This window comes from Ischnura elegans, chromosome 3 (genome assembly GCF_921293095.1).
Source record: "Ischnura elegans chromosome 3, ioIscEleg1.1, whole genome shotgun sequence".
Taxonomy (NCBI): Eukaryota; Metazoa; Arthropoda; class Insecta; order Odonata; family Coenagrionidae; genus Ischnura; species Ischnura elegans.
Window position 1 is genome coordinate 19,594,213 of NC_060248.1, and position 22,299 is coordinate 19,616,511.

Genomic DNA, 22,299 nt, shown 5'->3' on the forward strand with positions numbered 1-22,299 from the left:
GAGTTTTTCAACTCATCAACAGGAAAGTCCACGAAGTCTGGGACTGGCCAGAAGATTTTGTGAAAAATGCTTATGTCACTTCCAGAGCAAAAGAAAGCCAAGGATTGTGCAGAGTATAAAATTATCTGCATACGTTTTAATTTGGAAAAATTAATGCTGAAAATTTACATAGACAGATGGAGGCAAGGACTATCAATTAACAGCCTGATGAACAGATCAGGTTTAAAGGGAGGAGGTCAACCTATGATTGGATAGATGCCATGAAGATTCCAAAATAAGGATGGAAGAACAAATTATATTTATATTTTCTATATGGACAGGACTGCAATAGTGAGGGTAGATGATATAGAATCAGACTTCCCTTGGTCACCCAAGCTGTTTATCATGTATACCTAAGAGATTTAAAAGATGCCTGAGAAGAGTTAAAAGGCATATGTGGTCATCCTGATGTAAGATATGCTGATCACCACACACTGGCTCATTTTGCATCAGGTTAGCGAGTGCTGGAGGATGCATTAGAAAGAGTTAAACAAGATTTGAAAATGCAAAATATTTGCCAAAAATGTGTTGCTGGTATTGATTGAAGTCTCATACAAGACAGAATGGTACAAAAATAATGAAAACATGTTTAATCTCTAAAACCAAGTGAGAATAAGGACATGGAGGCATTGAATAAGAATAGTGTTGTAGAAGGCCATTTGAGTGATTAAAATTGAATGGGAGGGTACACACTACATCGTAATCCAAAAGGGAACAAATGAGGTTATGGGTATGACATAAGAGGGATGATTCTAGAAAAATATTGGATTATAAAACAAGAGGTCCAAAAAAGGAACACTAAAATTCAGTCCCATCAGTCACAGACTACAATAAAAATAGATCAGTCAAAATATTATCATGCCTTTGTTGACATGATCTTATCTAAGGGTGTATTTTATCAGTTTTACAAGATGAGATACATAATGAATATACATACAATTTAATCAGATTTTTCAAACAATACATTGACCATTGAGATATGAGACAAATTTGTCTTTATAAAGAACCAGATAATAAAAAAAGTTAGATGATATTACAGGCGTAACTTAATTCTCACTAACTCTGATAGCTTATTGGATGATAAATATAATATGAAGAAATGGTACCGACTTCATCTGCATAATTTAATGCAACATAAATTGCTTTATTATGCAGAGTATGCATTGTCATGTTTACAAAGCTCTTTAGAATAACTTTCCCACAAATTAGATACCTAATTTGGGTAGGACTCAAAGTTACAAACCTACTAGCAGTGTGTTATAATTGAAGCCCAACAGAGTGTCTTTCATACTCAGCTTGAAACTGCCTGCTGGTTAAGAGTCATAATGAATGCTATCTTGACAAGAGAAAAAATTGGAAAACCTTCACCCTGACAGAGGGGTTTCCTAGTCCCTGGAGATTCTCTCCAAGAACCAGCTACTGTAAAAGCTGATTTATCTGATGTGTTAACTGGTTTAGTGAGCATATACCCATTAAGCAAAGAAGAAGGGCTTCAGCGAAATGGTGAAAAGCTGATAGATCAAGTGGAAAATATAATGCTTTCAAGATAAAATAGTTTAATAAATCAAAAATCCTTGAAAGGAATAGAATCTCAAATGGCAAAAGTGCCTGGGTGAATCCTAAAATGAATGGATCAACAGAAAAATACACCCTGTGCAAGGCATCACAAAGAGAGGATAAAATGAGAGAGGAGATGGACGGAGTGGGTATTCGACAAAAGAGGCAAAGGTGGGCCTCGCTCAAGCACTGATCATCAATATGTTCTGAAGTCTTCTTGAGTTTGTTTGAGTGATATTGATCAATAAATTCAATTTTCCGTGCGTTAAAATTTTTATTAGTGTTTAGCAATAGCTTTTAGGAACAGCAAAACAGTTCAAAACCTATGGAGCCAACAGTGAATTTGTGTGGATGAAGGGAGGAGACTACCCAAGGAGGAAGGAAAGTCAAAATGACATCACTTTGACCTCACCATGACCACGAATGAAAGTCACAATTAAGTCATGACTGTGAAGGTGACTTTTTGTGGGTCATTCAGAGGTCAAAGTGATATCATTTTGACTTTGAATTTATTTTTAAAAGTTTTCACTGTAAGAAGAACCTATAAAAAAATTTTATCAGTTCAGATATTGTCAACACTACTGACTCCCTCAATGCTTCAACATGGAGATTGGTTTGGAAAGGTGAGGGTAGAGCTCACCCCAAACCCTTCACACAACCAGGCATGCGAAGGGAGAGGGGCCAGTTCCTATTCCCTTTCCCTAGCTCTACAGATGATTATTAACCCTCTAAGTGCTATCCTTATTTTTGGTGTACTGGCGATAAATGCGGAGGATATTTTAATAAAATGTAGCAACTAGGAAAAAAAACAATACAAAGCTATTTTATTACATCTGCAGTCATTTTAAATCGACGAGGTTAAACTGGTTAATTTTGGCACAATATACCTTTACTGAAATATAAATCTTTTTAATTCAATGTCATAATATTAAACAAAATTTTCTTAACAATAATTTTAGAGCCGAATATATCGGCCTGCCGCACTAACTGCCGCACTAAAAGGGTTAATATTGAGGAGTCCTAAGTTTCACCCCAGATTTTAACCTGGGACCCTTGGGCCAACAGCCAGTTGCTACATCCATTAGGCCACTCAGTGGCATAGCCAGGTTTTAGGTTTAAATTTACAAGGTGGCGTCCCCTGAAATATCCACTCCTACCCCCACCCCCATTGGTATTCCAAGACGTCACTTCATTGCATCCTACAGAAAGGAACTGGTACCTCAATTGTAAATTAGGAAATTTGTAATTTCAAAAAGCACAGGGTGGGCTATATTACAATACACAGAGAAAGCTCATTTTAGTTAGCATGGCATATAATGAGAATGTCATTAAAACGAACAATTGACAGTGTAGTATCAAAACGCCTAAGATTTACATTTTTAAAAGCATGGATTCATGGAGATTTATTGATTTTACTCCCTACCAAGGTTTGCACTAGGTATTACAAGGTACATATACCTCTTAAGAATGGTGCGTAAATAGATAACTTAAAATTGAACGAGGGCACCAATTTTACTTGTAAAAGTGAAAATTGTAACACCAAAAACAGGTGTGTGATGTTTATTTTGACAGATAATCAACGTATACACATCAAAAATAAAATTCAAGCAATGATACAGATGAAATTGCTAAGAAAAACTCATCTGGAAGACTACCAGCAGCTTGGAGTCTAAACGAAAGAGCTACAACATGATGGCCAGCATAGCTTCATGTAGGAAGAAGACTCTAGTCTACACACCAGGCTGCCTGTCATTGATCAGGGGCATCGTAGAGAGCTGGCATAGGCCATGTGCCGGACTTATCGGTACAATGTCAGTGTGATCAATGCCGCACCAGAACTGGGTAGAGATCTCTCGAAAAACTAGGGTGTTTTCTAGGTGTATTGTTAGTAAGTTAGACCGCTAAGTTTTGTAGCTCCTTTTCTTCAAAACACAAATGACAAATGTGTAGGTGACATCTCTATGTGTGAACTGATTTCTGAATAAGTTGTTTTCCTTCCAGACTTTTTAGGTCATTCACTTGCAGAGTGAAAAGAAAATTTGAGCAACACCAATTGATGAAAATGACAATGAGCAATGGCTAACTCACCTACGAAAATATCTGCTGCCTCAAGCGCCTGTATCCAATAATATGTGTCTATGGATACATGATGGAATCGTTGATATCTGAATTTAGGTGGAAGGGAAGGAGCCTCATAAAAGCCATCTGGAGCCATTGCAAAGAAAAGTGAAATCACGGAAAAAGAGGATTTTTTTTAAAGCAAGTAAATTCCGATTTCAAAAATTACTTGATTGGCTTGACTGGATGTGCTACTGTAAATAACCTGTATTTTGGATTGCTATTCTTCTCATTATGAAATAGTATAACATAGATTATTTGAGGGGAATTCTCAATTTCTAGTAACAAACCAGATCAATTACAACTTCATGGAATGTCACTTATTTAAAGAGACAACTAAATCCTCATTTCAAGGCTATCTATCCTGGGACACATTCTAAAATTTTCAAGGCATCACTCATAATGCAGCAAAATATTTAGGCCTATTTTATCATATTGTGGCATGCATAACCATAGGTTCTCATTGCTAGGTTATACAATTAGAAATAAGAAATTAACAGTTCCTTACACTCCCAATAAACATAGAGCTGGGTACTATTGGTTATGCATTCAATGAGTCAAAGTGTTTTATTATTCTGCAAAGGTTGATGCCAAGACAAAAAGTTTTCTACTAATGAGAGGATTTTAGTGATAATTTGACAATATCTTTCAGCTCCTCTCATTTTCATTCTGCAGCCATTTTGCTCCATTGCTGCCTGTTCCACTTTGGAATTCAAGTCTAACGTTTTTCAGCCATCAAATGGAAGATTAAGAAAAAAGAATTGGACAAGGTACTACATGCAATTCATCAATACAAAGGATGGACTGACAACACTGATACATTGGCTCTTCATTTTTCACCAACATGAATCAGCAGTAGAGAAATCAAGGGTGAAGTCATTCAAAATGTGGTGCCATGGAGGATTAACGAAAATCAAATGGACAAATTAAGTGAGCAATAAGGAATTTCTAAGAAGAGTAGTAGAGAAGAGATACCTTATAATTGCCTTCATATTAAAGGGGAATAACGTAATTGGCTATATCTTAAGGCCTCATGAAGACAGTCAACAAGGGAAAAGTGAATGGCAAGAATAGAAAAGGATGACAACTCAACCTTGGATAAAATATGTATGGAGCCAGTAAAAGAATTTGTGAAAGACAAGAAACATGCAAATGTGAAAAGGCTATCCAAAAGGATAATTGAGTGGAGAGCTGCGTCAAACCAACCTTGGGATTGTTGACAAGTGATGATGATTTATAACTGTGCACATCTAATGGATTCTTGATATAAAGGGTATAGCCTAGATAAGTAAGTACTCCATTCATGAAGGGTTCAGTTAATAACTTAATATTACAGGAGGTCCTCGACTTTCGTACAATTCACACTTTCGTATGTTCCAAATTGAAACCTATTATTCGTTTTTATGTCACATATTGCACCTAGTGAGCATTATCATAAAACATGTAATTACTACCAAAATCTGCTCCCAATCACTTTGAACACTTGGGTAATGCAATAAAAGTTCAACAGAAAAAATGCAACCTTCTTAATATTCAATGCAACTAGACAGCAATTGAAAATAAAAAGAGTAGCACTCACCTTCCACTTTTGTTTTCCTTATCCATTTCCTTGTCAGCAACCCCTTCCTTCATCACAGAACAGAGACTATTTGCAGGCTGTGCCCCAGATGAATTAGATGGCGAGAGTATTCCTGAGCCACCAGTCGAACAAGGCGGCATTGCACCACTAATCGACACCATCGTCGAACTACCTGCCGATGGAGCCACTGTGGTCGTGCTACTACCCTCCGTGCTCGATTGCGACACAGACACTCCGGTGGAGGGGACTGGAGAGGGCTCACGGGATACAATGGAATTTGAAATGCTATCAGAGATGCTATGGTCACGCTCCCTTTCCTGCTGTTGTCTCTGTTCACGCAACTCACGCTGCTGCTGTTCCCGCTGCAGTGCAGCCACAGACTGTCTGGTTGTGACTCCGGTCGTTCCCGGGTCTCCCGCGCCACCGGCAGCCCCGGCCAGCCCTGCACCCGCCCCCCCACTACCTGCAGCCGTGGGCTTTTGAGGGTTCCTTGACGCTCTAGTCCTTTGTCTAGATTTTCTGAGCAGCTGCCTGTAACCCTCTGTTTTCTTCGAGAGGTAGTAATGCTGGACACAATCGCACACACTTTTACGCTCGAGGTAAGAAGCAACAAGACCAAAGTTCTTCGGATGCTGGAGGTATTTTTCACGAAATACCTCCCGCTCCTGATCGGTCCAAACGTTGAGCAGCTGTCGCTCCTTATATTCCGCTACAAAGTCCTCTATAAGTCCATTGTTATTCAGGTAAGTCAACTTCCGCTGTTTGGCATCCAAGAGTATGGGAGGTATGACTGCATACGATCGCATTTTCTTATCCTCCATCTAAAAAAAATCATGAAAGGCAAAATTAGAAAAAAGAAATATGTACATATCACATCCATAAGAACACTCGAATTGGATTGTAATGATAGGCTCTCGAGAATAAAAATTTTAACTATCAGAGAGCAGCAATATAATCTCATAATGTTGAGTAGAATGTATATAATTCAATAAACAATTCATAATTTTCCAAGATAACAATTTTTGGTAGAATTTCAGCAAAAAGTCCCTTCTGAGATAAGTGAAAAGTAGATTTTTTTCAATTATTGAAAATCCCACCAAATATGCAGCAGTGGAATGTGGGCAGTAAAAAATTGAAGCACACAGATTACCAGTAAAATTCCATTTTTTCAAACACTAGAGTCAGGTCAACACTTTAAGGATTATAAACATCAGATATTATTGATTGAGAAAATTCAAATGCTACTTCATATTTCAAGTTAATGATTCGTGCATTGTGCACCCATTGAAGTCAACTCCGAAACGCAACTCGATGAATCTGTACTGATCAGCAACATTTCCTTCATGGAAACGTACGTGGCACTGGATAGAATCAGACTTACAGGAGTCAAGTCTCAACAAAAGAGATGCTATTTTCTTGCTTCAAGATAAATATGAACAGGTATGCAAGAAAGATGATTTTCCAAATTAATTAGTGAAGGAAATGTTAGGGGTATATAAAGAGTTCCCTATAGAGCACTAAGCAAGAAACAAACTACAGTGAATGTGTGTTCCGTATAAACAGACATTATTAGGTGACACTGAAACAATTAAAGGTAGAGGGGGAATGCAGAAAAGATAATAGGAGTGAGCTACCACATTTAATACAATGACTTTACGTATGCACAATTTAAAATACTCACAATTATGTCCCAAATACGAAGTTGACACAAAAAATTTCTCAATGCTTACGTAAGATAGCAAGCAATAATGATGCATACTTTCTAAAATGTTCATACTTTTCCAACATACAGTACCTCCATATTGCGATTAGTGAGAGCACAGGGGGGATACTTTGACAATAATATAGTACTGCATACGATGAGAAAATACTATGCCGACTATCAACTACCTTCTGATTCCAAAAGTAAAGCCAAAATTATATGCTACCAGTGATTCGACAATAAAAGCCTGCAGTTCAGCATAATATCAGTAGTAAAATGTAGTTCGATGATAATTTTCTGAACCTTACCTCTTGTTCCTGTAAACCATCCATTATTTCCTCAAGGTCTGCCTCACTCTTGATCCTGGCTCCTACCCTGTTGAACCTCTCTTTGTCTTCCCGCTGCTTCCGTAACTCAGGGAACACCTTTTCAAAGAATTCTCTGCTTTTAGCTTCCTTCGCTTTCCGCTTTGCAGAGGATTCAATCTTCTCAACCTTCCTGAGCCACTCCTGCATTAGCCGAGAGTACGTTGCTGTCATATACTTCTCTCTGCTCTCCCTTTCACTATGCTTACGTTTGAAATGCTCCATGAGCCGCTTTTTGAAAGTAATGTGCCTGAAAAGTTGAAAAAATCAAAATATTTTTAACAAACAGTTCATCAAAATAACTGGATAGGATTGATTTCAAGAATATGATAAGAAAAATGATACATCCTCAACTAGCATTTATCATGACTAAAAACAGCAATTAAAAACAAATGAACTAACATAGAATAACTTATCCTTGGATATAGATTATTCAATGGAGAAAAACACTCCCTTCCCCAAACAATGAATGGGCAATAAATCTTTCCTCAAAATAATAAAAAATTGTCTTTCCCAAGAAAATTTCATATATGTAAATAGGCCCAAAAGCCTAACTTACACTGGTATTTTTCAACTGATGTAAATCATAGGGTCAAGGTGAGCTTGCTATTAGTTAGAATGATAAATATATTAAAGTTGTGAAAGTATAAGAACAAACTTTGTCACTCCTATCTGAGTTACACAGCTAAAGATGAAGAAATGTGGGGGCCAGAATATAATTACCTTCTTTTGTTTTCATGGTAAACAGGGGTATCTGATGGCTGATTGTAGAGTGGCTGAAATTGAAAAATAAAAAGCTTCTTTCAATCAGACAGCTGACCAAAAATAAACTAAGAGGATAAGGTAGATTAATACAACACTAAATTGCAATGCACAAATAGAACTTGACTGCACCTTTCATTGACAAGAAAAAAGTGTCCGTCCAGTGTCTAAAGTTGCAGTCACATACACATATTATCCACAAAGTTTCACCCAAAAGTCATAACTGACAATAATTACTATATTAAATTTGTAAAATACATGTACCATCTTCATTCATTGCAGGTGGCTACACCCATCTACCATGTTAATACATGCTTTTAATAATGAGAATTGACCTTAAATAGGTATCTAATTTCAAAACCAGTGCTGACTAATTAAAAATGGTATGTATATGGGCACTTGAAAACATAAAAGCTTATCTACATTCGCAATATTAAAATCTTAACTCAAATGCACAGATAATTTTACACCTAATCACAAAATCACTCATTAGCAATTTAAAAATCGCAGCAAAAATCATACACTAGTTTTCATTGTAATTATTCATGATACCAGCAATTTTATTCTGATTTTCACTCTTCTTGAATATGTCTTAATAATTACCAAATGAATAGCAATTTTGATCAGAAGTATAACAATTCACAAACAATTTTAACTTCTCTGCTACCTATGATTTACTCACACCGTAAAGAATGTATTACCCTTGAATCATCCCCTTATGAAGACCATTAAAATCCTATTTGATAATGATTGAAAAGTGGCATGGAGCAGTTCGAAGTTGCTGACTACAGTATTCCAAAGGAAATAATGTTCGAATTACAAGAGAAAAACAAAATTTGTATAATTACACCAGCACAGTGCAGTACCCCTGTCTAAGACTTCATGAAACTTTCCTAGTTGGGAATAACTTCTGCTCTGTGGTAGGGCCAAGTCCCGCCCTGGATGTCAAGTCATGTCAAAATAGAATTGGCAGCACATGTAGCAGTTTCTGAATGGGCAATCAAGTTTCATAGGAGTAACGGTGAATCCTATCGTCTTCATGCGCAACAGGGAGAATTTTTGTTAAGAATGGGAAACAATTTCAGCAGATGAAGGCGAATGAATTTATTCCACCAGAAATTACCTTTCCTGCAAAGCACGCCTAGGAAGAATTGCCAGATTTAGGGTGTTCCTGGATTAGGATTTCAGATTAGGTAGTCAAAAGAGTATTTTTGCATTTTTCTGAATTGTAAATGCAAAAGTATGTTTACAGTAGTAAAATGGCTAACAACATAACCTTTGTGAGTGATTTTTCAAATATCTTCCTAAGAAATTCTCCCTCTCAGGTAAATTTTAAGGAAAGGCCCCAAATTATGGAAGAATTGCTAAGTACAATATCCTCATTCAAACTTTTGACATGACTCTAGGACGACTTTACACATCGCGAAATGGTTAAAACTTGTGTTGTTCATGACATACAGCAATACGATATGATACACACCAACATTGGTATTCATTTTAAAACTATGATGCCGGTTTACCCAAAAGAACATCGCAAATATAATAAAGGTCTGAATATATTTGCATGACACAAACATGATCTCCTTGTTTGTCTTATTAGGAAGGAATGTTTTTACTGCATAAGGGTCTGATTATAAATCATGCACAAAGTATTTACTGGTTGTGAGGGAATGCATTTTTTGTGCTTCAGTCAAAAGATGAGCATAATATGTACCTACAAATATTTGTATTATGCCCAGGTGTGAAGCCCCTTTTTATAGGAAAAGCTGTGCATGATAACAAGAGCAGCTACAAAAAAATAAGTTTGTAGAAATTGTAACTGGATTTTAATTAAAGATGACTAATTTATGATACATTAAAAGCTAAAATATTCTACCATTACAATGGATAGCCACCTGTAATTTAGGATTGAAGACAAAATTTCCTTCCAAAAATATCACACAGCTACACTTTTTGATTGAAAGGAGTCGAACTACAATTTAAAAATTTTATGCCAGGATCATCATCTCAACGAGGAAACCCTCACCTACGCAGCTAAATATTCTTGACCAGGAGACTAAAATGACACAAAATCGTACCACTGGAAGAATACTGGAGTGCAAACTATAACAGGTGACACCATCATACCAGTGAGTAAAGTAAAGTTGCCGTTAATACTTAGATGTGAAATGGCTATTGAATTATTGTCAAATATTTATAGATTAACCTGCCGTTTAAATAAAAATTCTCTGTTTTGTCAGCTACTAATTCAAAATTTCCTTATAGTTTTCGGTGAATTATAGCTCCTATTAAGGTATGAGGGGGTGATGTCATCAACCATTACACAGAGTGACACCAACATTAGTGCTGCTACTGATAAAACAACATAATTTTTAAAGCTGAATGATTATATCAAATGTTTCTGCATTGGCAGCACATAATTAACTATCACAATTAACATTTTAAATATCCACAATGGCAGAAATAAGTTAAGCTACATAAGTGGCATAAATGCATTGAAACATCACTGGTTCAAAATACCATGATATACCACAAATATTTACTCATCAACTTCTCATTATCTTATTACATTACATACTATGGCACTGCCAGATTTATAACATGGTAATCTACCACAATCACTGTTAATATTAAATATCATCATTTGATATGCTTGGGAACTACAGAGGTCCTTCCTAACTCTGATTTAATTTCAAAGTATTTACTAAGTAAATTTTAAATAATATGATATACTTTAGGTTATCATTGGCTAACTAGGCTGGAATTCCAACAACATAATCATCAATTTTAATGTACTTCACCACAACTATATACTAACCAGATCAACTTTTGGTCCCAGCTTGTCAAGCAGGCTGTGAGCTTCCTGAGCCCTTTTCTGAAAAAACAAATAGAAAAAATTATAAACCATCAGTGAGAATTTACTATGGAATGCATAGCATTGAAATACAAAGAGGCATAAAATTATTGACCGAGGAGTGAAATAGAAATTTAAACATGAATTTCACAAGTTTTTACTCTCGTCTCAAAAATAACTTTTTAATATGTAAAAAATGTGGCATTGAAAGTAAAACAAAATTCTGATTTGAAAAAATTTACAAGATCTTGATATATAAGTCTCAGACTCAAAGAGATGAAAATTTTATTTGAAATATGCTTTCTTAAACAGAAGCAAAAAAATTTATCAATAAGATCAAGTGTCCAAATAAGGGTGCAGAGGAATCACTCACTCACTCAGTGATTCAAACCCACAGAATGGATTGGAGGAGAATTTAGACTAAATAACATCATCCATTTTTTTAGAACATCATACAGTTCAGCTTATCATTAAGAAAAAGTGATATCACATAAGGAAATTTAAAGATCACCACAGATAGCTGATAACTTAAACCAATTCACGTCAATTCACTGGGAACTTTACATCTGAAGAATCAAAAAAACAAATATAAAGAAAAACTGACAACTCAATGTTCCAAGACCATTACATACCCTATTATCAGCATAAATTTTCTGAGCTAAACTTTGATGCTTGGGCTGGGCTATTTCTTCCTCTTCTTTCTTGATTGCTGGCTTGCTAGCAACCTCCTCCAGTTCTTGCTGAAAATTGAACCCACAGTTGAGTGTTCGATAGCAGTGTTAACGCATAGGAGTAAAAATATCTTTTAGATGTCGACCTGATTGCTGAGGGCTCTTCAAAAATAATACCTTCTCAGTTACTAGGATTTCATTTGATAAATTTCTACTGTGTTTGCCTTGTGGCGAAAAAAGACCAAAGAACAAACTCAGCTGTGGCACCAACCAATTCAAAATTTGGCACATGAGCTGAAAAACCAACTGTTTTCTTGATTTTTAAAGATCACAGCACAAAAACAGCAATTACACCAAAGATATATGTTCTCTTCTTTTATGGTAATATGTACTAATGCCAATTTAAAAATGACTCTTTCTCTACCATTAATCCAATGACATACTCCAAAACAAATAGTATTTCAAGTGCTTTTCAGTTAAACAGATTCGACCAACAGAAAACCAAAACTGTACTCTGAGATAGCAAGAGTTAATTGATTTGGATCTATTACACAAGGATAAAAAGTTGTGTGCATCTGCAAGATCACGAAGTGTAACTACAAATACGTAATATGGAGCATATTAGCATATGAATTTTACCAAATTATGCATCGACAATTGAATCCAGATTACCAAGAATAACCGGATTTATAAAGATTTTATCTGTCACCACGAGGAAAAATAACAAATGAGAAGGTAGGGAAAAAGAAATTAAAATATGGAATAAAGCGAGCAGTATGAAAGAAGGTGGCTAAGTAGAAAGATTTTAAGGGGGCATGGAAAAAGAAATTAAGCCAATGAGAAGGAGCAAAAAGAGATGTTTTTGGTACTGGGGTATTGCCTTCAATAGAGATCATTTTGGTCTCAAATGAATCTGCATGTAAACACATGGGATCCAACGAAACTGTTGATTTAATAGTTGAGATACTGAGGGAGGTATGTCTTTGTGTGCCTACTTTGAATCAAAAAAATTACTTTGCAGAATTTTTTCTTTACCCAAATGGATAAAACAAGTCATCAACATCGAATCTAATTTGGAAACAATCAGTTATATCGTGAAATATGCAGTGTGATTCAAGGTTCACCCATGAAATGTGAAATGATATAAAATCCAAGTAAAGGATAAAGAATCACTCACACTTCCTCATGCATGATTTAAAGAAAGAAGGACGTATGGATGCTTGAGAGTAGTCTCACACTCACCTGTTTCTTTTTGAGCTTCTGGATCTGGGATTCTGCCTTGGCAATCTCGCGATCCACCTTCGCAATCTGCTGCAGGAGGTCATCCTTGGTGGAACGAAATGTCGAGTCCTCCTGGAGGGAATCTGGGGGCAATGTTGGGGAAATGGCCTCCACCTGTGGTGTATACGCTGGCTCCTGAAACAAGGGAACTCACTCATAAACCCGGCCAAAAGTCAGAGGAAATAAATTTAAAGTGAACTATAGAACCACTTCTTTCATGGAAAAAATATAGAACAGAGTACAGAAACATCTGAAATATATTAATTGTAATCTTGGGACTTTCATCAAGACTGCTGTCTGTGCAGCTGAAACAGGCAAGATTTGATGGAACGTATCAACATTAAAGTTATGCTTTCGAAATGGTATAGCAAAAGGATAATATGAGAGAAGCTTGCAACACCACATTTATAGGTTTCTCATTTGTGTCAGTCAATCACCCACTAATTATGTGCCCATTATTTTGATACTTGACCAAGTTGAAGGCCAGCGGATTAGTGCAAGAATTACTTAAAGCAAGACTCACAAATATACAAGGATATCTGAATCATAAGTGATTATTATGAATAATGGCTGAGCTTAAGCTATTTATTTCCTAATGGAACTAAGATGTATGATCTTCAACGATTTGAGTACCATGAATTGGGGAATACACCAGATCCAAAACTAAAAATGAAGAGATACAAATCCTATTCACCCAACAAAAGAATCTGAATAGATGAAATATCTCACTGCAATAAAAAAAAATAGGTAGGTTCGAAAATTCTCCATGTCAATATGACACAGTATCAGCTGCGCAGAGTGAGAATGCTAATGAATGCACTAGATGCAGATCTCCACATAGTTTACTAGTGACCTATATGTTATGTGTACAATATAATATAATATCATCCTCAATGTGAAAATACCCAATACTTACGAACAAATTCTCTATATCCACCTGATTCAGACTAAATTCATACGTTCTGAGAAAGTAAAAAATAACTGAGTGAACATCTGTTAGTGTTTGTGATATTTTCCAACCAGTGTTTCCCACCGTTACGTTAACAGTTCGTATTCAATTTTTCAAAAAGCTGAGTCAATTTCCATGTTTATCTACAAACTGGGAGGGAGGACAGTTAAGAAATCCAGAAGTCCAGAGCCAAACATGGCAATCTTCAACCAACTTCATAGTAGACTCGCACCTTGAATAAAATGAGCAGTAGTTGGTAGCAATGGAGTGATGTCATAAGAGAGAGGGCGAGGGGAAGGAGGCGGAGTGGGCGGCGTGGTGGGCAGACGAGGCGGCGGTGCACGGCCGGTCATCGTCCCAGAAAGCAGCGGTGGGGGAGGGGGTTGAAAGCCACTGCACCGAGGCGGGGGAGGGAGGATAAAGGCGGCCGAACGTCTTTTTCAAGTGACGCTCGCTGCCTTCTTCACTACACAGCACCCGAGTAACACCAAACACGCGCCTCAGTACCTAAATGGATTGATTTTAAAGTCGCACGTGAAATCAAGCCCTACGCCTGAACCAGCTGTACACTTATTTTGATAGGAGGAATTCTCTCAAAAGAGGGTTCCAACACAACAGCTCGTTTCAAAACAAATAATGATAACATGAAGTTGAAGATCGACTACAATTTTCCCATGTTCAATTTCATTTATTACTACCCAACCATCGTTACAACCTATGTTAGGACGCACATTAATTCAGCATTGAGTCAAAACGACACATATTCGCCTCAATCTAAAATGTTATAAGCATTGAAAAGGCCAAGCAATTCGAGCCAAGAGGAATTAAAGGTTTTCTTCAAACACAAGACATGGAAGGCGAATATTTTTTAGCGCCACAATCATTAACTTTCAATAAAATGATACTTCGTACTTCATGTGACCAATCGAATCTAGAGAAAATACACCTTCTACAATTTTCGATAATTTTAAAACACTTAGAGAGGGTATTTTCAACCCATAATCAAACCTGTTGGCACAAATTTTTGCCCTTTCGGAGCCGATTTTAAACATATTTTTAACCTATTAAGTGACTCAGGGGTGCGTATAAGATGTCTCGTTTTGCTACTTTTTTCTCGTGGCGAGTTTTAATATCCTGGAAGTAATTCAGGTGGGATATTATATTTCTAGAGACTTTGTTTTTTCCCGTTTTTTTTAATTTTTATTTTATTTTTTATTTGAGTTGAGTTTTATTGAGCGATGCACGCCAGGTGGGATCCCAATTAGTTCACATATACATATTTCCACGCACATAAAATGCTTTTTCCACAGCCATTAAGTCGCATATCGGTACATATAATTTACTGCCTATCGGTGGACACTCAACCTTTACAGACACCCTTACGTTCCTCATGGTCCCATGAAGATGAGATTCAGCACTTGTTAATGATCAAGGTAATAAATGCTATGCATGAACACGGTGTGTTTCACAGAAGAGTACATAAGGAGGATGCAGTCTCCTCCTCCCAAAAATGAGGAAAATAAAGCAAAAAATGAAGTACCGTCGCCTGCATTTGTTGAGTAAATCATTCGCGAGGCCATGGTCGTGGTATTAAATGACAATCCTCCATGTTTAATATTACCCGCATACATTTAAACATCATCGGGCGAATTATATACATGGACCGTGAGTGCTCGCACAATTCCCCCGAAATGAGGATCTGTGAACTCCACCGGTGATTATGCATCCTCATTTTGGAGGAGTCCTCACGAAGGTAGGCATAACCCCCAACCAAACATCCTCAAAGTGTCTCGCAGGGTGCAACGCTGATGAAGATTTACGCTACGTCACGCTGAAATTTCGCGGACTTAGATTGCAGCTCAAATTCCCAGCTGATTTAGCTGTCTACTAAGAAGTTCTGGACTTTTGATGGTTTCTAGCGTTTTATTTTCGCGGTGTGATCGTGGCATAGTGTCGTAGGCTAGATTAAGTGGGGGTGGGCATGTGGGAGGGGATAAGGGCAGTCTTGGGGACTTTGTGCTTGGCGTATGGTGATGTGGTATAATCCTAAAGAGTTGTTGGGAGTTCATTTTTCGTGGCAGGGAAGGATTTATCGGAACGGGGAAGGTATGATTCCAAAACCAGATTAAGATTTAAACGAGATTCAAGAATTGCTCATTACTTATGTAATATAAGTTACAAGTAATTTGGTGCCTACAGCCACAATGCCAGGGGTGTGGAGGGCAACCACCAGCCATGCTGTCTCGTCCTCTCCCGGCCACCCCGTCCCCTATTCCCCGCCCCCACCTCCCTCTCCCCAAGCGGCAATCGTTCTTTCTCACCTGCAGCAAGAGGGTCAGCGAGGCGACGTTGCCGCATCGCCCGCGTACCGAAAAGAACTCGCACACTGAGAGAAACCGCGAGAGGCAACGTCGGCTGGCGACGGGCAATGAAACCAAAAGGGCTCGCGTGTAGAATTGCGGAGGGTGGAGGGGAGGCTGGAATGATGGAGGGTGGGGGGAGGAGGGGTGGCAAGGAGTTGGCGTAAAAGAGAAGGCCAAGTACATACATAACACACGCAGACACGAACGTTTGCCATGAAAGAAAATGCACGACAGGACGATGAGGAAGAGGGAGAACGAGTCCAACCTTCGATGAGTATGTCGGTGAAACGATAGGGGGGGGAAACAGACCGGGGATCGAGAACAGCAGATTATGGTCCATGTTTTCATTCCTGATTCCTACAATAAAGAAAATAATTTTTTTAAATATATTTTCCTAAAGCCATATTGATTTCATAGTGTATTTCAAAGAAATTTTATCGGTATAATGGGGAAAACAAAAAGCTACAATCATTTGAGTACGACCGTAAACCCTTTAAAACTGGAAACATTTCTATGATTAAGTAAACTGCATGTTCACCGTGTTCGGAAGGTAATTTCCAACGATCAATGCACACACAGCAAAGGTAAGACGAAGAAAATTATGGTCCGAAATCTGCCACAATCTCCGTGTCTAAATGATGAAAAAACCTGAGTCATACCCATGGAGGCTAAACAGGAAGACAAAAGGCAAATGTGTCCACAAACATATGCGTAGGGAATGCGTATACTCGCAAGGAACGGGGCGGGGAAAAGACATCTCGACCACGCCACTCGGACGAGAGTTTAAACATTCTCCCGAGGGAGGCAGGCGTACGATGGAAAGAGTAAAAGGAACTTCAATCCCCAGTCATTTGTTCTCCTTGCTGACAGATTTCATTTCCATACTTTGCGGCATGCGTCGAGGTTCGCCGAACGCAGGGAGAAGTATAGCCGCAGTCGCGTCGCCCATGAGGTAAGTGAGAAGAATGTGGAAACAAGAGACTAGAAATGAGCGTTCAGCGTACGGCAGGGGGTGACCAATAACCAGCATGCAGTATGTTCCCTACAGGCATACTCATCAAAAGAAGTCAATGTTCCTAAGATTGGTTAGACGCAGCTCTCCTATCAGCTAACCTTTTCATAGAGACGTATTTCCACCCTTTTAAATCTTTTATAACCTATTCTATGCAACTCATTCCAGGCCGTCTCTTGCCCTTCTTCCCTTCCATCTGTCCTTCCGTTCATCAGGCCATCATGTCTCACAATGTGGCCAACTAAGTTGTCCCATCTTCCCCTGAAGGTTTTTAGAAGACTTCTCTTTCATCTCATTTTCTTCGGACTTCCTCATTACTTACTCTGTCGATCCATTTTATCTTCATCATTCTTCGGTAGCACCACAATTCGAAAGTTTCCACTCTTGACATCACTCCACCAGTTGAAGTACAAGCCTCGCTCCCATTGTGAAACAAATTAACACATTTCAACTCTCATACTCGATTCGAAATATCATATTAGCAGATGGCATAGAAAAGATGGTTTTCCAATTTAATCACTGACTCCACCATGAGTCAATCAGAGATTCCACCCGAAGGTTGATTTGGTTAGATTAGGGTAGAGCTCACCCGGACTAGGCCACAGGCGCGTGAATTTTACATATTCCTTTCCTGGGGCTAACTCGCACTTCGAGGATTTTCGCCGGCCTCGGTGGGGTTCGAGTCCCGCCTGGGTAGGTTTCCCCGGTCCAGGGCATGGTCGTTTGTGTACGTTTACTTGTTACATTTGTTGAACACCCCGGTGTAAAATGGCCAACAAGAGCTGTATCCGGTGGTTTGAGAATAAAATAAAATAAATAAATAAATTTTGTTCGAGAGTATCCAAAGGCTTCACCCAGGATTCCATTCAATGAGAGGATACAAATCGCTGACGTATACTGTGCACGAATATCCATCAAACGTATACTAGTATAAAGCATTCATTTTTCCAATGAAACGGAGAGAGGGAAAATGCGGAATTTGTCGGCGGAAGTTTGCCAGTTGGATGCGGACGATTTTGTACAGCAGGGAAGGGAGCAGTAAGGACGTTGGCACCACCGCCGAAAAGATCAAGGGATATAGAGGCTGCCAGCAGGCAAGTTGTTGGCTTTGGACTGCATTAATTCGCTATCGAAATAGCCCGCGGTTCAAGTCGCGCTGTTGCCAATGTTACGAGTTTCCTGCACACAATTCTTTTTTCTTCCACTAGACTCCTTATCTCCCTCAGTGGAATATTTATTTTTCTTTTTAACTGGCCGAGTCGCCGACAATTCTCCAAATCAAAGCGAAACCAAAAGGTGACACCACCACACTCACAGTTTTAAGGTGCGAGGAACGAAGTAAACGTCGTCTTCATGATAAAGACATTTTTTCCGAAGTAAAGTCTACTGTTAGTACAGGCCCTTTCGAATGAATAATAAAAATATAGCTTACTGCTATATATGTCATGAAAATCGCATTTGAAACCCATTTTAATGCACGTCTTAATAGAGATACTTGTCCGAGCTTAAGATTAATTATTAGCATAGTCGATTTTATTTGCAATACATATGTCATTTTGACAAAGAAACTGATACCAGATGAGCCATAGCATAAAAATTATGATTTAAAATAAGAAGTGGAGACGTCACTGCACTACTGTTCGTGAGCAATTTAAAAAAAATTCTATAAATAAAGTCAAAGTACGAAAATTGAACGAAAACGGCACCATAACAGAATCATAAGCCAGAAAAAATGCGCAAATAATTACATACACATGCTTCGCATTTTTCAAATTCTCATCACCCTAATTTTGCCGATCAGCATCGGAGGACATTTTTCGACAATGTACGAGAAATGCAATCGTCAGGATTTTGGCAGTCCATAGATTTAACTCCTTAAAAAGCAAGACAGGCACGGCTCAATTTTTTTATGCCGCATAAATACGCGATTCCACGAAATTCCTACCGAGACGAGTAAAAAAATAACAAACGAGCAAGAAAAATGAATGCTACCGGATGGGGGAGGGCACCGCGGAAGGAAGATCTGAATTCTCATGCGCGCACGCGGCAAGAGGTCATGCAAAGATCTAAGCTCTCTCTCTGCCACTAGACCCAAGGGGAAAATAAAGAGGAGGGGGGGGAGGAGATAGCAGCCGCGGATGTGGCCTTGCCCGACAAAATGCTTCAGCTTTGACATTAACCTTCCGAGAAGGCCTCGAAAGTGAGTGAGGAAGGCCGTCGACTGGAGTTAACTGAAGGGGGGGAAACAGTAAAAAAAATTGAATTCGAATAAGAGGGCATGGTTTAAATGGATTCACACTGGTCGTAAACCCAGCTAGATGAACCGAAGAGTCATCTCTTCGTCTTCTTATCTTCAATGACACTGATAGTCTTCCGCGCACTGACGCAATTCTGAGGAGGAAACGGACAATAAGCTTCAATACTGTACGCAGTCTACATAGGCAACATTCCAAGAGAGGTCGCAGTTTTTATAATTATGGTGTCCGAAAAACGTGAAAAAAATTAAAATATATTTATCTTACGACAAACGGGTTCCACCTGAAACTGCACGTAATGACAAGCTGAATAATACGGATGACCCAAGCTTAAGGGCTTCCTCAGGCAGAAGCTGAAAATCACGAGGTTCAAAGGTAGCTTGAGAGCGAAACAGCTAAGCCCACTGCAAACGATAACCGTGGAACACAGGAGTAGAAACTTCGGGTTTGAATAGGTGACTACCATGGAGAAGCCAGTTCTCCTTTGCATACAAATATTTTAGCAAAAAAAAAATAAGATACGAGATAACCCATGGCAATGGAAGAAATAGCCTGGAGATAAATTGAAGCTCAGAGTCTCACTGCGTCTCATACACGGTTATTATTTTCCAGTATGACGCTTTATTTCGCTATGGCGATGACGATGATGATTTTAAATCGCCACCATGCGATACAGGCTGAATTATTAGTCGAGTATTCGTTCATCACCACCTCCATTCATCACTATTTATACATTTTTGAGGTGCTTCACACGGCCCAATATTTTTCATCGAATTCTGTTTCACACCTTATGACGAGTTTTCTACATTTTGGCGTATTTTATCCTCCTCGGGATATTTTACCCTATGATGAGAGTTGCTCACCAAAACGAAGGACCTATAGGAGACATCACCGAGAGAATAATACAGGGGGTCCATCACGCAAGGCAGGCTTGTTTCAGGAGAGGAGGAAAACGAACGCAAGAATTACAGAGAATGGGAGAGGGAGGCTGATGGCTGATGAGAAGGAGGAGGGGGCAGGCGGGTGATGTTGCCGATGACTTCAGAGTGACGAGGGAGAGGGGGGAAAGCGGAGAAGCACGAGGATGGCGGGACCCACTCAGAGCGTTTCTCCGCGGCAGAGGACACTCAAGGTCAGCCCTGTCACGGCGAGACGTGACGGCAGCCGTCAGGAGGAGAAGGCCGAGGAAGGAGAGGCCCCGCCCGCTCACAGACGAGGGCCAAGAAAGGAAGAATGCAAAAGTGGGGAAGGAGAAGTTGATGCACGAAAGAAGAAGAAGGATGCCCTTTCTCCCGCCCACTTCCACGCAAGCGAGAGTCTAAACAGATTGCCACTCCTCCCCTCGCGAAGTTTCGGCTCCGCACTGCCGTCGCACACATCTTCGTGACAAGCATTTCTTTTGTTTCACCCCCTTCCCTCGACCACCTTCCCCCCCCCTCCCCAGCGCCATCGTGGCAACGTTCCCAGCAGGTAGAGTATTCTTCGGAGGTCCGTGAACCTAAAATCCAAGCGGGAGTGTCCGAAGGCACTAAATCCCACAGTGATTTTCAAGGCAGCATGACACGATTATTAAAAAAAATAGGGTTTCCAACAATTAGGGTGAAGGAGTTCGAGGGAAACAACGTTTCGATGGAGTGGTCTATCGTTGTTATCAGGGTTGAAAATTAATAATCAACCCTGATGACAATTGGAAGATCATCGAAACGTAGGTGGCTAGAAATACCACTCCTCGGGTGGAAACCAGCGAATCTTTCACAATCACAATACGCCGGCAAAACCAAAAACCTTTTTTTCGTACGCTTTTTTTTAAATCTCTCTCAAACGACAGTACTGAATTTATATATGAATTTTCCTGGAATAGTGGCAAGCAACGTGGGGAAAAATTATTTCTAACTATCACCAATCATGGCAAACGCATATCCTGCGATTGCCGGAAAAACTTCATGGGTCATGGAAAAAGTGACGTCTTAAAATTTAAATTCTCTGCGAGATAAAAGGAGAATCAAGGTGTGCATTCGTGCCTTCATTTGTTAACAATAGTGTAATTAAATTAATCATCTATCTACGAAAACCTGGACCAGAAAACGGGAGGGCGACACGAATTACATATCACAGAATATGAAATTTGATGTGTGTGGGTTCAATATTTGTATGTGTTTGATGTGTACAGGTTTTACCATTGCATAGGGATGTATACCAACAAAATACCTAGGCTGAATATATTGAAAATAACCCAAAAACAACACAAAAACCAGATAGAGAATACCACTACCGTCGAAAAGGCGTCGAGCAACGCCGACGTTTGACGTGACATTAGTCTTGAGTAAAGAGAAGATTGATAGAGCGACTCATACGGAGAATGAAGTTGCAAGGTGCAGAAGACGAGCAGGGATGATGAGAATACGCTCCAGGCATTCGAGATGTGGTTAGAGGAGAGAATGGAGTAGGTGAGATGGACGGAATGGAGGACGACTGCGGAGGTTCTTGACATTCTGGGTGGGGAGAGGCAACTGCTGGGCGAGATAAGGTGAAGACAAAAGGTGTTGACATATGTATGTACCACAAAGACGGCATAGTCGAGGGGACACCATGATGGCGGCAAGGTAAATGGGGGAAATGGAAGGAAGATAACAGGGTTCATGGATAGGATGAAGAGACGCAGGCCGTATGACGGTATGTTGAATCAGAAAGGAAGCTACAAGAGAACGTGAAACTAGGGATACGAATACCAAAATGCTTGCTTGAGATTTGGGCTAAACTCAACCCATGGATTATCTCCAGTGAGGTGGAAT

General features: G+C 39.1%; 1 protein-coding gene across 1 annotated transcript in view; it reads right to left on the reverse strand.

Moving 5' to 3' along the window:
• LOC124154924 overlaps nucleotides 1-22,299 on the reverse strand; it is a 371,152-nt gene that overhangs the window by 93,207 nt on the left and 255,646 nt on the right. The window contains exons 6-11 of the mRNA XM_046528699.1: nucleotides 12,890-13,063; nucleotides 11,609-11,716; nucleotides 10,941-10,997; nucleotides 8,084-8,136; nucleotides 7,304-7,610; nucleotides 5,294-6,114 (exon numbers count right to left, since the gene is read on the reverse strand). Of these exons, the coding sequence (XP_046384655.1) occupies nucleotides 5,294-6,114; nucleotides 7,304-7,610; nucleotides 8,084-8,136; nucleotides 10,941-10,997; nucleotides 11,609-11,716; nucleotides 12,890-13,063 (1,520 nt within the window). The remainder of the gene's footprint in view (nucleotides 1-5,293; nucleotides 6,115-7,303; nucleotides 7,611-8,083; nucleotides 8,137-10,940; nucleotides 10,998-11,608; nucleotides 11,717-12,889; nucleotides 13,064-22,299) is intronic.